Here is a 15,331-nt window from a genome sequence, read left to right on the forward strand (position 1 = left end):
AAAAAGACTCGCTTGTCACTCCTGTCCCGGTGTCGCAGTAACTGGGACTGAAGCAGACGGAGAGGAGACGCGCGCTTCCAGAACTTTCCTTCCCACTCGGTTCTTCCAGCTGAGCCCCAGACGGACTTTTCCCCTCCTGAGGAAAGCACGGAGCGCCACTTAGCAACCGCCGCAGCAGCAGTATCCAGAGGACGAGCTGGACGTGGGTTTTGGCGCCAGTTTTGCTCTTATATTATCAGCTCATGAGAATAAAGTCAATATAAAGCATGAAAGTCAATTTCTCTCCCTTTTCTGTCTGAACATAAGAGAGGTTACAAACCAGAGACACAGACAGGACACTGTAAGAGTAGGGGTGTCGACAATGTATAAATATAAAAAAAGTCCTGACTGCTGGTCAGTACAGGTCCCAGGACACTGTGTGTGAGAGTAGGGGTGTGGACCCCAGTGTCCTGACTGCTGGTCAGTACAGATGCCAGGACACTGTGTGTGAGAGTAGGGGTCTGGACCCCGGTGTCCTGACTGCTGGTCAGGACACTGTGTGTGAGAGTGGGGGTATCTTCCTTTTTCAAGTTTCGCTGTGATATACTGAAATACTTCCTCAGTTTCTGTTCCTCTTTGCTGTTTCTTACCCTGGTCAAATACTCAGCTCCTCTCTTTAAGTTCAAGTAGTATTTCAGTTTGTTTGTGTGTTGTTTAGTGTGTGTTGTGTTTGTGTGTGCTCCAGTGGGTAAGGTTGTGTTGTATGTCTTGTGCTGTGATTTGACTTTGATTTGTTTTGTGGTGGTTGTTCTAAGGTGTGTCACTGACTCGCTGAGAGGATAGGAACTCCTCCCCCTAAGTTTACCAGGAAGAGGGAAGGAGAGAGAGACTGTACTGAGTCCTGTCTGTAGGATACCCATCACAACAAGCACACAGTGTATATAAATGAGTCTGTACTGTTATAGACTGTACTGAGTCCTTCCATCTCAACAAGCACACAGTATAAACACAATTGTAGCTGATGTAACATCTAATCAAGATATTCTGTAGATAGATCAGATTTTATTGTCCCCTGAGGGATTTTTCTATGGACACCCAGCACTCCTGTACATTTAAACAGAATGCAAACAGAATAATGTGCTGTGTTTTTCTTTTCTTCTCTTTTTTTTATTACAAAAAATAAAAAAACATTGTACATCACTCTATTACACATGTATAGTATAACACATAACAACATGTAATATTTATAACACGTCACAAAACATATCGCACTCACTCGTGTTTATTAAAATGCAGATTATATTATATCGAAATTATTTATTTCATTTAAATTTGTATGCTGATATAATTTTGTTTGCTCTCAATACAATACAAAATAAACCATACACATTCATATTCAATAACTGCTACACATGCACAGTTAAAAGAGATAAAATAGCCTCCGCATAGACACACCTGTCGGCTCTCCTACCGTATTATCTCTACTATAGAAGTCCAAGCATTTATTGGAGCCTCGATCACCGCCAGTACACGGCAGCCACACAGAGGAAACTCTTCACAGTGGTCTGGGCACGAACACTCGTGGAACCCGCCCGTCCTCTCCGTGGACGTACAGCGTTTCTCTGCGAGAGCCGGGCGAGGCGGGTCCTGTACGTGTGAATCTCTCAGGCTGCATAGGCGTCTATTCTCTCAGGATTACTTCGCGCCGGTGCCGTGACTCGCTCCCAGCGGCGCCTCCACTTCCTCCGCACTTTGGGGTCCCAGTTCCGCTCATTTCATGTGAACTGCGCTCGGACCTGCGGACCGGAGCCTGTAGTCCTGCTGGAGCACGTCAGAGCGCCAGCCCGGCCGCTAAGACGGTCAGGAGAAACTTCTGAACTTTTCTCTCTTCTCACGGTGTGTCGGTTTAGCGAGAAATGATGGATTTTTGGTTCTGAAATCGGGAAATTGCTCGCAAATCACGCTTTCAGGATATAGGATCAGCTCCTGAAAGCTCATCGTACATCGAAGCCTGTTTAAAACATATCCGTTGCTTTTAAATCGTTTATACATCCTCGAACAATTTCTCTCTCCTGATCTGTGTGGTCTGGAATACAGCTTTGTGGAGAAACAATCGAAAAACAGCACAATTGACTCTTTTTACACACACAGTTTATTTATATACTTCCCATTTCTTTGCAGGTAAATTAACAACCCTGAAGTGAGATGGAAGATGAACATTATTCATCTCATATAGCCCCTTTAAAAGTGACTTCTTATCGTGCTCTGCACAGGAAGACTCCACACTGAGAGGAAACAGCAGAATTACCCAGGACCAGTGAAATTAAAGCTCTTTTATTGAAAAAGGTTTATTTGGTGATGTTTTTACCTGTTTCTCTAAATCCTAAATACTAATCGTTTCTTTTAAATTGTTTTTACAAGTTTGTTCCCCAAAAGAGTATTTGTTTAATGCACATATAAAGTATTATCTCTTTTATATAGTGACACATTTCGGAAAACACTGACTCAGTGCTCCAGGTTCACAGGGGAAGTGAGTTTAACACGGAGTCTTTTTCAGTCCGTTCGCAGTTAATCATTGTATTAAAGACAAACTCGTGCGATTTGCCTCAGTTACTTTTAAAATATCTGGGTTTCCTGAGTCTTTTACCTGAAGCAGCTGATGAATTGACAGAGCCTGCCTGTTACTGGAACAACACGAGTCCCATGAGAGTTTATGCATGAAAAGTATTTTCAGGGCTCATCTTGCTCATCTTTACAAGTGCCAATAATTCTGCACTGTAACTCTGTAAACAAACCTACAATCAGTGATAAGAAGCTGGTAAGTGAGATAAATAATTTGTGATCTTTCTCTCTGACAAGGGAGGGACAGGCTGATTCCCGTGAGGCACCACAGTGTCTCTCAGAGATCCGGATTGTGCTGCTGGGGGGACGACGGGGTGGGAAGAGCTCAGCAGGAAACACCATCCTGGGCAGAGAGGAGTTTCAGACATAGGGAGAAGCTTAGGAGTGTGTGAAGAGACAGGGTGAAGTAGCTGGGAGGCAGATCACTGTGGTCGACACTCCAGACTTGGATGTGTGGCTGATGAGGAATGATCCATAGCAGATCAGACAGGAAATTGTGAAGACTGTGTCTCTGTGTCCCCCAGGACCCCACAGTCTCCTCCTGGTGATTAATCTGGAATCAAACACAGACTGGAGATCAGTGAAGGAACAACTAGACCTTTGCAGTGAGAGATTCTGGAGACACACAATAGTGCTGTTCACCTGGGAGGACACACTGAGAGACACAACCATTGAGCAGCTCATTGAGAGAGGAGGGAGGGATCTCCAGTGGCTGGTGGAGAAGTGTGGGAACAGGTATCATGTTCTCAACAACAAGAACAGGGGCGACCGCACTCAGGTCACAGACCTGCTGGTGAAGATAAAGGACATGGTGGCAGGAAAGAGTGGCTGTTATGATAAAGCTGAAAAGGATTTACAGAAAATGGAAGAAGAGTTCAGGATTTTGGGAATAAAGGAGAGACAGAGGATAGAGGAGCTACTGCAGACCACACTGGGACCCCAACTGCTTCCCATGAGTGAGTTCATGATCTCTCTCTAATTCAGCTTACAGCTCAGTACTGTCAGTGTGGGGCACTCCCTTCAGACTAAAGAGACTCCGTTCCTTTAGCCTGTCAGTGTGGGACACTCCCTTCAGACTAAAGAGACTCCGTTTCTTTAGCCTGTCAGTGTGGGACACTCCCTTCAGACTAAAGAGACTCAGTTCCCCCAGCCTGTGAGTGTGGGACACTCCCTTCAGACTAAAGAGACTCAGTTCCCCCAGCCTGTGAGTGTGGGACACTCCCTTCAGACTAAAGAGACTCAGTTCCTCCATCCTGTCAGTGTAGATTATTTTCTTCAGCACAGAATGTTTCTTTTCTCCAGACTCATTTCAGAGCATTGATATATTTTGGATAAAGTGGTAATTTACATTTTACAATTAAAGGTCAGTGTTGTACAGTTTAAAGATGCCAGACTGTCTTTTAACTCTATAAACTAACGACTGTCTTATTCTCTTCAGGGGAGGTCAGAGGAGATCTGAGCAGAGAGTTGAAGATCCAAGGGTTCAGACTGGGCTCTAGAGGAGTGTTTCACACTCAGTAATGAAATTAAAGGCTCACAGTTGGAAACATTTTGGACAGAATAGAAAACACTTCTTTACTGAAAGAGTGGTGAGTGTCTGAACAAGACGTCCCTGCCAAGTGCTTAAGACTAAACCTTTCAGACATTTTAGATTCACAGCTACCAAACGAGCAGGATGGGAAATGATTTTGTGATTTTTCCTAAACTCTGGGCTCCTTTCAGACATGGCTGGGTGAGATTGTAGATTCACTCAGGTATGGAGCTCTTGATCTTCCAACAAGCAGCCTGGGCTGAAGGAGCTGCTCTCTAGTTTTCTCACTGCCTGCTGGTGTGAAAGTCTTGACTACAGGGTTCAGATTTGCTCTGTGTCTGAACAGTCTGACTCTGCAAACTCCTACTGCTACTGAACACAGTGTGTTATTGGGAGTGCTGTGAATGGAGAAACAGGCCTTTTCAAATCAATGTTCATGACAGCTATTTCAAAACAAACTCATTGTATTTAATCGTGCAAATTAATACAATTTAACAGGAAACTGTGATTTGTTCTAGAAAGAATAGATTCAAACCTACGATCAGTGATAAGAAGCTGGTAAGAGAGATAAATAATCTGTGATCTTTCTCTCTAACAGGGAGGAGATGGACTGATTCCCATGAGGCACCACAGCGTCTGTCAGAGATCAGGATCGTGCTGCTGGGGGGACGATGGGCTGGGAAGAGCTCAGCAGGAAACTCCATCCGGGGGAAGAAAGATGTTTGAGACTTCTAGTAGACTGTGGTTTCTGTGTGAAGGTGTAACTGAGGAGTGTGAGAAAAGACAGGTTGAAGTAGCTGGGAGGCAGGTTACTGTGGTCAACACTCCAGACTGGGATGTGTGGCTGATGAGGAATGATCCACAGCAGATCAGACAGGAAATTGTGAAGTTTCAGAATAGGAGAGTAGCTAAGAAGTCTGTGAAGAGACAGAGTAAAGTATTTCTGAGTTCGACCACTGTGGTCAACACTCCAGACAGGTATTGCATTCTTCAGCGGTACGCAGCACAGGAATCGCTAGAGAGGATTAAAAAAGTTAATTGAGCCTACTTTGACTCTGTGTCCCCCAGGACCCCACGCTCTCCTCCTGGTGATTAATCTGGACTCATACACAGACTGGAGATCAGTGAATAAACATCTGGAGCTTTTCAGTGAGAGAGTGTGGAGACACACAATAGTGCTGTTCACCTGGGGGGACACACTGAGCGACACAACCATTGAGCAGCACATTGAGAGAGGAGGGGAGGATCTCCAGTGGCTGATGGAGAAATGTGGGAACAGGTATCATGTTCTCAACAACAAGAACAGGGGCGACCACACTCAGGTCACAGAGCTGCTGGAGAAGATAGAGGAGCTGGTGGCAGGAAACAGGTTGTGCACCTGGGGGATCTGAGACTGATGAAGCTGTGTCCAAGGTCAGCAGAGACAGAGTGTTTATACATCCTGAAAAATTGATCACCTCCCTGACTATCAGCACTCTTTATGTGAGAGAGCAGCTCTGTGTCTGTGTCGGGGTGTCTCTGGGAGCTGGCCTGTGTTAATATTGGGGTGTCCCGATGAGAGCTGGCCTGTGTCAGTGTTGGGGTGTCTATTCTGTCATTTTCTGCTTGATGTTCACCTTAACTCCTCTACTCAATGTAAACAGAAACGTCACAGCCTTAAGCACTCAGCTCCCTACAAGAAGAGGACTGAAGGAAGAACAACAAAGATGATCATGTTTCCTAAAACAGACATCTCATCTCCTACACTGGAGACCCACCTGAGTCTTTACCTCCACACCTGTGAGATCTCATCTCCTACACTGGAGACACACCTTAGGTCTTTAACACTTGTGGAATCTAATCTTGTTCACAGGTCCCTGGTGACTTGATTGAATTTACTCCTGAAATAAAATTCAAGAGCAAAAAAGAAACCTACAGGTACCTGATAATAAATGTAGTTTCCTGCCCTCCCAGTGAAAAGCTGTCAGTTGTCAGTTCGGCTCACTTGCACAACAGCGGTCTAGGTGAACTTAATTTCTCACAAGGCCACTGGTCTACTTCCTGTGCCGCTCCTCCCTCCGATTCGCTAAGCTGCCCGTCCCGCCCAGTACCTTGTGGCATCTTGGCAGAAGCGCCCTGTTGCTATGGCAGTGGACTCGCAGTTTATCTGTGTGAATAAAACTCAGCAGGAGGGATTTTCACAGTCGCCTCCCAGAGACTCTTTTCCCAGAGACTCGCTCTCCTGTGACCGACAGCTTCACGGAGAAATGACCTTAAATAGATACATCGTTCAGTCTCGCCTGTCACTACGGTCTCCTGTGTACTTTTAAACCAAACTGAAACTTTAACACTTGGAGCACTCATATCCCGTAACATTAGTCATTAAAACAATAATGACAGGATTTCCTTTAGTAGTTTAATTCCTCTTAGCTAAGGATTAAGCTCAGGCTTGAACGCAGTCAACATCAGTAACAGTTGCATTTTTCTGAGTAACAGAAATGTTCTCTCTCTGAAAAGTATCGTGTTTACTTAATAATAATAATTACTTACACTTTTATAGCACTTATCTGGATACTCCACTCAGAGCTCTTTCCAGGTCATGGGGATCCGCTCCACCCCCACCAGTGTGCAGCCCCACCTGGATGATGCGCCAGTCCGCTCCCCACACACCAGCTCTCAGTGGGGAGGAGAGCAGAGTGATGAAGCCAGTTCATAGATGAGGATTATTAGGAGGCCATGATGGGTAAAGGCCACAGGGGAATTTGGCCAGGACACTGGGGTAACACCCCTACACATTTCAAGAAACATTCTGCGATTGTTAATGACCACAGAGAGTCAGGACCTCAGTTTTATGTCTCATCTGAAGGACGGCGCCTTTTTACAGTATAGCTTCCCAGTTACTATACTGGGGCATTAGGACCCACACAGACCGCAGTGTGAGCGCCCCCTGCTGGCCCCACTAACACCTCTTCCAGCAGCAGGTACTGACCAGGCTCACACCTGCTGAGCTCCCGTGGGGCTGCCAGTTATGACTTACAGGGTGATATAGCTGCCGTCCATCTAATGACAGATCTCTACAAACAAATAATTAGGTAAATATATAAACTTTTAAATCTCAACATTTAACTATTATTCAAAAGTTAGGGTTTCTTTAGACAACCATTTTAGTATGGAAGTGTGGAATCTCTATATTTCTGTGTCTCCAGTGTCAGTGCTGTCTTTGTCACACGGTCCTGCCCCAGTCCTCTCTATGTGTCACTACAGTATGGAAGTGTGGAATTTCTTTATTTTGTCTCCAGTGTCAGTGCCTTGATGTCTGTGCTGTCCTCTGTCTCTGTGCAGTGTGTTGAAAGTGTGCTGTCCTGTGATGTCCTTTGTCTCTTAGCAGTGTGTTGACAGTGTGCTGTCCTGTGATGTCCTCTGTCTCTGTGCAGTGTGTTAACAGTGTGCTGTCCTCTTTCTCTGTGCAGTTTTGACAGTGTGCTGTCCTGTGCTGTCCTCTGTCTCTGTGCAGTGTGTTAAAAGTGTGCTGCCTGTCTACCTGTCTCTGTGCAGTGTGTTGACAGTGTGCTATCCTGTGGTGTCCTCTGTCTCTGTGCAGTGTGTTGACAGTGTGCTGTCCTGTGCAGGTATCTCTGCTCGTCCGCGGGTCAGTTCTGGTGCCGTGTCACTGGGCTGGTGTTTGTGATGGCGTCAAGGGGCGAACTGGAGTATGAGACCACACACTGGGACATGGGGCTCCTGTCCCCCACTGGCCAGCATCCTGCAGGACCCCTGTTTGACATCTGTTGCCCCCAGGGGGCGCTGACGGAACTGCAGCTACCTCACTGCGAGATTGATGACCGTGAGTCTCAGACGATTTCAACAGTTTCTGCATTGACTCTGGTCTTGTCCAGATTGACTGTCAGTGCCAGGGTCTGACAGTACTGCTCCAGCAGTGCCAGGTTCTGTTGCAGCCCCTGTTCTGTGGGCGACAGCAGGACCAGGTCATCTGCGTAGAGCAGGAACTTGATTTCTGTGTCGTGTAGTGTGAGACCAGGAGCTGCAGACTGCTCCAACATTCCTGCTAATTCGTTGATATAGATATTGAACAGTGTTGGGCTCAGGCTGCAGCCCTGTCTTACCCCACGGCCTTGGGTGAAGAATTTAGTCCTTTTGTTTCCAGTTTTCACTGCACATTTGTTCTCTGAATACATTGATTTAATTATGTCGTACACTTTGCCCCCTGTGCCACTTTGGAGTAGTTTGTAAAACAATCTTTCATGCCAAATCGAGTCAAATGCTTTTTTGAAATCGACAAAGCAGGCAAAAATTTTACCTTTGTGTTTTTGGTGGACGTGTTTGTCTATCAGTGTATGTAGGGTGTAAATGTGATCAGATGTGCGGTGATCTGGCAAGAAGCCAATCTGACTCTTGCTCAGGACATTGTGTTCGGTAAGGAAGGCCTGTATTCGTGTATTTAGGATACTGCAGAATACCTTCCCCAGGTAACTGTTCACACAGATGCCCCAGTAGTTGTTGGGATCGAGTCTGTCTCCACTCTTATAGATGTGCGTAATCAGTCCTTGGTTCCAGGCCTCGGGGAAACATCCAGCTGTCATGATGAGATTGAGGAGTTTGAGCAGGGCTTGTTGCAACTTTGGGCTGCTGTCTCTCAGCATCTCATTTATGACTCCATCATGGCCACAGGCTTTGCGTGGTCTGAGGGCCTGGAGTTTGTCCAGTAGCTCCTGCTCAGTAATTGGGGAGTCTAAGGGGTTTTGCTTGTCTTTGATAGCCAATTCCAAAATTATGAGTTTTCATAAATGGTGTTTTGGTCTGATTGATTTGTATTTGGGAGCTTTTCATAGAGATTTTCAAAGTATGTTTGCCAGATTGTTCCATTTTGGATGGCCAATTCTTCTGGGTTTGATTTGTTTAAATTGTTCCACTTCTCCCAGAAACAGTTCTGATGTAGTGACTCCTCAATTTCTGCAAGTTGTTTGTTTATGTATGTGTTTCTTTTCTTTTTCAGCGTGTGTTAGTAAAGTTTTACCATGTCATAGTATCTGAGGTGTAGATCTGTGTTGTGTGGTTGTCTGTGTTTTTCATTTCAGACTTTTAGTAGTGCATTTCTGATGTTTTAGCACTCCGTATAAAACCACTTTTCTTTTGCTTTTGTTTTTTGGTAGTTTTTTTATTTAGTTGTATTTAGCTTAGATTTTGATGCTATTTTCTGGAATAGGTGATTTAGTTTTTGTGTGGCCACATTTATGCCTAATTTGTTGGTTTGATACGGAGTGTTTAGGAATGTGTCCAACAGTGTCTGAATTTCGTCATCGCCCAGTGCAGTTTGGTATCTGTCTAGGCTGTCTGTGTCCCATCTGTATGCCTGGTTGAGGTCATACAGCTGGCTGGGCTGTGTCAGTGTGTCTCTGTGCTGGTGTGCTCTCTTCATGTAGAGTGTGATCTGGCTGTGGTCAGAGAGGGGAGTTTGTGGCCTGACAGTGAAGGCACTGATACAGGAGGGGTCCAGGTCGGTGATGGCGTAGTCCACCACACTGCTGCCCAGAGCTGAGCTGTATATCTCTCCAGCACTTCCTGTCTCTGTCTGTCTCTCCAGCACTTCCTGTCTCTCTGCCTGTCTACCTCTCCAGCACTTCCTGTCTCTGTCTGTCTCTCCAACACTTCTTGTCTCTCTATCTCTCCAGCACTTCCTGTCCCTCTGTCTGTCTCTCTGCCACTTCCTGTCCTCTCCTCCACAGGTCACCAAGCAGCAGGAGAGCAGCAGCTCCTTCATTCAGACAAGCTCGAGCTGTAAGCTGAAACCGCAGGCGACGTACAGAGTGTCCAGCAGCAGCAAGGAGACTGAGATAATCCAGCCTGAGGTAATGGTTCCTCTGTGATAAAGATGGAAATTATTGGCTTTCATGACCCAAACTGCTGAGAGAGCATGAGGGAGAGACTGAAAGATGTAGAGAGAGAGAATCAGGAAAGACTCGGGTCAAGAAAGGATGATCTGAGTATCATCAGTATCATCAAAACAATGAAACAGGTGGACCCATCCAGCAGATACACAAAGAAAGGAAGGGGCCCCAGTACTGACCCGTGAGGAACACCAGGGGGGAGAAGGCCAGATGAAGCCTCACCAGGACACTTGGAAAAAGCAGTTAGAGAGACAGGAAGAGAATCAGCCAAGAGCAGCACCTGAAATACCCAGGACAGGAAGAGGATGTGGCCAGTCATGTCAAAGCAGAGCAGAGTCACAGTCACACAGATCAGAGCCATGTCTTCAGAGGGAGTCCTACTGGGTCTCTCCACAGGCAGCACACTGAGAGCCTACGGAGGCATAATTCTGTAAGAATGGGTATTGAGCTGTACAGAGTGAAGTGTGTCTCCTGTTGGTGTTGATCTATACAAAAGTGAACTGTGTCTTTACAGGAGACTGTGTCGTGTGGGTGTAGTGCTGTTCAGGGTGACCAGTGTCTTTACAGGAGACCGTGTGTCCAGTGGGTGTTGTTCAGGGTGAACATGTCTCTGTCTCTTTCTCTCTCTCTGCAGTCCCTGCTATTCGGACCAGGACTCTGGAGTTTCCTGCCCCTCAGAGTGAGTCCCTCTGTCCTCTTTGAGTATCTAGAGCCCTTGTGTAAGAGCAGCCAGTAGAAGGGTGTCTGCGTGTTTGATTCAGGAATCGCACTCATCAGCAGAGAAGGGTGGGCAGGAGCCTTGAATGAAGTGATCAAAGAGCTGGAAACAGATGAGTACAAGAAGCTGAAGAGCATCCTGCACCAGAAGGGGATGGCCCGGGGTAAGCTGGGAGACACCGAGAAGCAGGACCTGGCCCACAGGATCGTCTCCCACTTCGGAGCGGAGGCGTCTGTTTGCATCGTTCAGGAAGCCATGGGCAGAATTCCTCGGCGATACAGGAATTACTGAAGCCCTTTGTGGAGCAGCTGAGATAGAGCATAAGGGCACCCTGTAGGACTACAGTGTTTCACCATGAGGGAGTCATTCCTGAGCGACACACAGTCGTCCTCTCTCGGCTCACAGCAACGCCCCTGAGCCACACAGAGAGAGCATGAGGAAGATCACACAGGCTCCTCTGAGCCTGCACTGATCCAGCCCGTGAACACAGCAGAGCTCCCACTCTGTAGCCTGATGCCCTCAGAGCTCAGCAAGGCTGGGATACTGTAAGGAAACCAGCTGCTGCTGCTGTGTGTGGAGGTTGTGAACCAGAAGGTGGCGCTGTTCCCTCTGGAGCTCTGTGACCCAGGACAGTGACCAGGGACACTGTGCTGTTGGAGGTGCTGCACTTCAGATGAAACTTCTATAGCACCAAGGCGTATCATAAACGTTTCCCAGTAATCTCTGCCCTTGAGTGAACAACAGTCCAGCTCTGCTGAGTCCAGCCCCTGGGAGTGTGTCCGAGGTGGTCTTCTCTGATGAGCACCAGGTCCTGACTCCAACACAAACCAGGGGGTCCATTTTGACATCTCCCATGACAGGAAATACCCGTGTGGACATGCTGGTGGGGTGACGGGTCTCCTCTGGAGTTGAGCTCTAGCTGGGGTAACCAGTCAAAAATCTGAAAGATGACCGGCCAATGAGGAGCCTGAAGAGCTACACCTGATGACGTCACAGCCAAGCAGCAGACGTGATCAGTGGACTTGAAAAGGTACCTCCGCAGAGACTGAGGGAGAAACTCCAGAAGGAGCAGCAGAACTACCTCCGCAGGATGGAAGAGGAGATCCAGACATGAGATGAGAAGATCAGAGTGCTGGAGGAGTGGAAAGCAGAGGTGGAGGAGAGGCTGAGGGAGGAGAAGGAGGAGGGGAGGAGGAGAGAGCTGGAGGAGGAGTTGAAGAGAGATAGAGGCTGGAGAGAGAGATGGAGGAACTGAGACAGGAGCAGGAGAGGGAGAGGAGAGAGAGAGGAGACACACAGGAGGGAGATGGAGGAGCTCAGGCAGCTCTATAAGGAAAAGGCCAGAGAGGTGGCCGAGACACACACAGAGACTGTCACGATCGCTACTCTCTCTCTTAAGGGCGCTCCAGCCCTTCCTCGTTTTCACCCATTGCTTACACCTGTTCCTTTGCCCAGCCCCTCTTTAGTTCCACCTTTAAAGCCAGATTCAGGCATTTGCCGGGGCGTCTCATTGAATCCCGTTTCGTGAGAGCCCGGGGTCCTGCTGCGTCTGGCTCCATCATGGTTTTAGTTTCCTGTTCCTGATTCCCTGCCCCACTGGTTCCAACCCGGTCCGTGCTTTTAGTTCCTTTGGATGGATTCCCTGGTTTTGGACTTTGCCTCCCATATTGGATCCCCCCTTTAGATATACCTTTGGATTGTTCGCCTTGGATTAATTCCCCCTGGACACCCGCACTCCTCGGACACGCCCCCCGTCACCCGACCCTTCTTCTGCATGACTATTTTCCCTAATGTATCCTCACAATTCCGGATCGTGTCGTCCGCATTGGGCCCGGAAAGAACTGATCGTTACAGAGACTCTCCAGCAAGTCAGTGTCGACAACACAGTTCACTCCAGCAGGACAGGAGCACAGGAGCTGCAGGAGGGAGATAGAGGAGCTGAGAGAGACAGTAGAGAGACACAACGAGACAGTAGAGAGACTCAATTCAGTTGTAGATAGATACAGTACAGTAGTTTGGTATTTCAGTCCCCCGAAGCAGAAAAGACATACAAGAGATACAGGGGTGTGAATGAGAAGCTGAAGCAGCACAAGAGAGAAAGGCCACAGAAGATGATTGAGAGAAGGTGTTGCTCACTTAAAACATTCTCTGATCTTCTGAACTTATATGTTACTGATGTATTTAACCTAAATGAAATGAATTATGTTTAAAAAGAACAATAACAGCAGCTTTGCTCCCTCCCATCTTGTATCCAACCACAGAAGCCTCCCATCTGAAGCCCCTCCCTCTTCCCTCATCCCACTTCCTGTCCCTGTGGCGACTCCAACATGGCGGAGACGGTATCTTAGCTCAATACTTCTCTTGAAGAAGGCTCCTTTTGCCAGTATTATTGTGTAATGACATGTGATTGTGTTGCCAAGTGCCTTGAAAACGTTTACAGATGAAGGTTTTTCTATTAACTGTAGTCAGCTGAATTCCAGCATTATCATCCTTTGTTGGAAGACAAACATTACCAAGAGAACGGACAGTGCAATAGTGTTACTTTATGTGGTGCATTGAAATGTTGAGATTTAATGTGTATATACAGTAATTGGAAGAAACTATTGAGATATTTCACTGTGTATCAAACAGTATTTATGTATAAGGATCTTTCTCCTGTTTTTATACCTCATCAGTTTAATGGACCAGTATTCTTAAGAAACCCCAGCAGTCTGTAAAGCCTGACATAGACTCATCAGAGAGGCTGGACTCCAGAGTCAGGGGAAGTGAGACTACACTGGGCACTATCATGTGATACAGACCAGCTCAGTGCTGTTAACCCCAGCAGTCTGTAATGCCTGACAGAGACTCATTGAGAGGCTGGACTCCAGAGTCAGGGGCAGTGAGACTCTACACTGGGCACTATCAGGTGATACAGACCAGCTCCACGGCCGAAATGTTGTGTTTTCTTTCTTCTTTTTTTCAGCATGGAATAAACGTATTACTTGTTCCTTTGCAGCCTACGCATGCTGACGCAGCTCCCCACCTGAACTACTAGTAGCTATTGCCTGCTGCGGTGAAGCATTCAGTCAAGGTTTCACTTAGAGTGAACCACCTGCCTCCATGAACTTGTCTAAAACAGCCGTGGTTGAAAATACCAGGCTCACAACTGCTGTGGTACGGAAATAACATATGAGGTATTAATAAATATTTACATATAAACTACGGGCTCAAAGAAGCTTTAAAAAGCTGGAAGTGATATTAGAAAACAGTTCACACTGACGAAGTTTACTCATATTTAATACTGTCTCCATTTAATAAAGGAACAAGTAATAGGTTTATTCCATGCTGAAAAAAGAAGAAAGAAAACATAACATTTCGGCCGTGGAGCCTACTTCACACCTGAAACCTACAGTATTACTTGTTTTATCTTGTATATATATTTTTCATTTATTGCTGTTGTCATTCAGTAAAGCGCTTTGAGAAGCCACCTTTAAAGGCGCTATATAAAATAAAGTTTATTATTATATAAAACTCACACAAACACGACCCGGCGCTTCAATGTCAGCTCTTGTCCACTCGTGTGCTTCTGCACCGACAGCTGTCTCCTGTCCTCAGCTCGAACTGCAGTTCCACACGAACTGGACCTGTCGAACCTGCTGTCGGGCTGCAGCGAGTTTTTACTGAAGCGGAATGAATCCGGATCGGAGCCGCCGGACTGTCAGCGGGCCCGTCGTCATGGAAACCGGACCGACCGAACCTCCTGTGATTGCCCTCCCCTGCTGGTCTAATAAGAATAATAATTATGATAATAATGATGATGCTAGCCGTCTCTCTCACCAGTGTCCTCTGGTCCGGGGGAGTTAGAGTTTATCTGAGAAACTGTCTTTCACACCGAGTCTCTCCGGGAGCGGACCCGTCTGTGTCCACACTCCTGTCGACAGCAGGGCCCTTTTTTCCCTCAGGAGAGGAGGCGCTCCGGGTCCGGAGGAGCTGGAAGATGAAGATGGTCCAGATTCACGGCTTGGATTTGATTTGATTTTTATTTTATTTGTGTTTTAATCGCGCGGAGCTCCGGGCGACCGTTAAGATTCGAACAGCTGGCGCGCGCCGGTCCGCCGAAGTCACGAGATCATTCAAGTGCATTATAGTTGTTATTATTATTACCACCAGTACAAAATCACCGCGTTTTAAACCAGTTTGCACTTAAACCAGTTTACAGTTTAACCAGGTTACACTTAGAGCGAACTACCTGCCTCCATGAACTTGTTTAAAGAAGCCGTGGGTGAAAACACCAGGCTCATATAACTGCTGTGGTACCGAAATACAATATGAGGTATTAATAAATATTTATACAGTATCTGTTCATATCACTGTGTGACTGCAGAGGGCTGGGACTGGTGTGGTCAGTGGCTGTAATGACTGTATTCCTGTGTTTCTAGAAGCTGTGGTCAGTGGACAGTGGCTATGGTGTCAGAAGGCAGAAAAAGGAAAAAATTAAAACAAAAAAAATCAGGATCTTAGAAATTAAATGAAAATAACCAAGTAATAAACTTGACTAGGGAGGAACGCGATCGCTAGGTTCGCAGGGTTTAGCTGTAATGACGGAGTGGAGAT

General features: G+C 46.7%; 1 protein-coding gene and 1 long non-coding RNA gene across 4 annotated transcripts; one reads left to right on the top strand and one right to left on the bottom strand.

The window, feature by feature from the left end:
* The first annotated feature begins 1,302 nt into the window (after positions 1 to 1,302).
* LOC148665491 (uncharacterized) lies at positions 1,303 to 14,248 on the top strand. Of its 2 annotated transcripts, none has more exons than XR_015936560.1 (5): positions 1,303 to 1,838; positions 2,161 to 3,557; positions 4,040 to 4,190; positions 4,731 to 7,955; positions 9,856 to 9,970. XR_015936560.1 is itself a non-coding variant. In XM_088631618.1 (5 exons), exons 3-5 carry the CDS (start codon positions 7,950 to 7,952, stop codon positions 10,751 to 10,753), a joined length of 231 nt encoding a protein of 76 aa, XP_088487744.1. In that variant the 5' UTR covers positions 1,303 to 3,557; positions 4,040 to 4,190; positions 4,731 to 7,949; the 3' UTR covers positions 10,754 to 14,248. The 2 variants fall into 2 exon arrangements, 1 of the variants encoding a protein (XP_088487744.1); XM_088631618.1 differs by adding an exon at positions 10,652 to 14,248 and having other exon boundaries at positions 1,303 to 3,557; positions 9,856 to 9,978.
* On the bottom strand, positions 8,302 to 14,955 carry LOC148665492 (uncharacterized). Of its 2 annotated transcripts, none has more exons than XR_015936562.1 (4): positions 14,254 to 14,955; positions 12,538 to 12,651; positions 9,740 to 9,990; positions 8,302 to 9,677 (listed from the first exon to the last, which is right to left on the bottom strand). It is a non-coding gene; the product is annotated as an uncharacterized LOC148665492 (long non-coding RNA). The 2 variants fall into 2 exon arrangements; XR_015936561.1 differs by having other exon boundaries at positions 12,538 to 12,673.
* Positions 14,956 to 15,331: the final 376 nt, after the last annotated feature.

The sequence above is a fragment of the Lepisosteus platostomus genome, chromosome 5 (genome assembly GCF_059453375.1).
Source record: "Lepisosteus platostomus isolate fLepPlt1 chromosome 5, fLepPlt1.hap1, whole genome shotgun sequence".
Taxonomy (NCBI): domain Eukaryota; kingdom Metazoa; phylum Chordata; class Actinopteri; order Semionotiformes; family Lepisosteidae; genus Lepisosteus; species Lepisosteus platostomus.

Coding starts and splice junctions, on each gene's coding strand:
- LOC148665491 (XM_088631618.1), top strand. Junction 9,979..10,651: donor CTGAGATAATCCAGCCTGAG/GTAATGGTTCCT, acceptor CTCTCTCTGCAG/TCCCTGCTATTCGGACCAGG.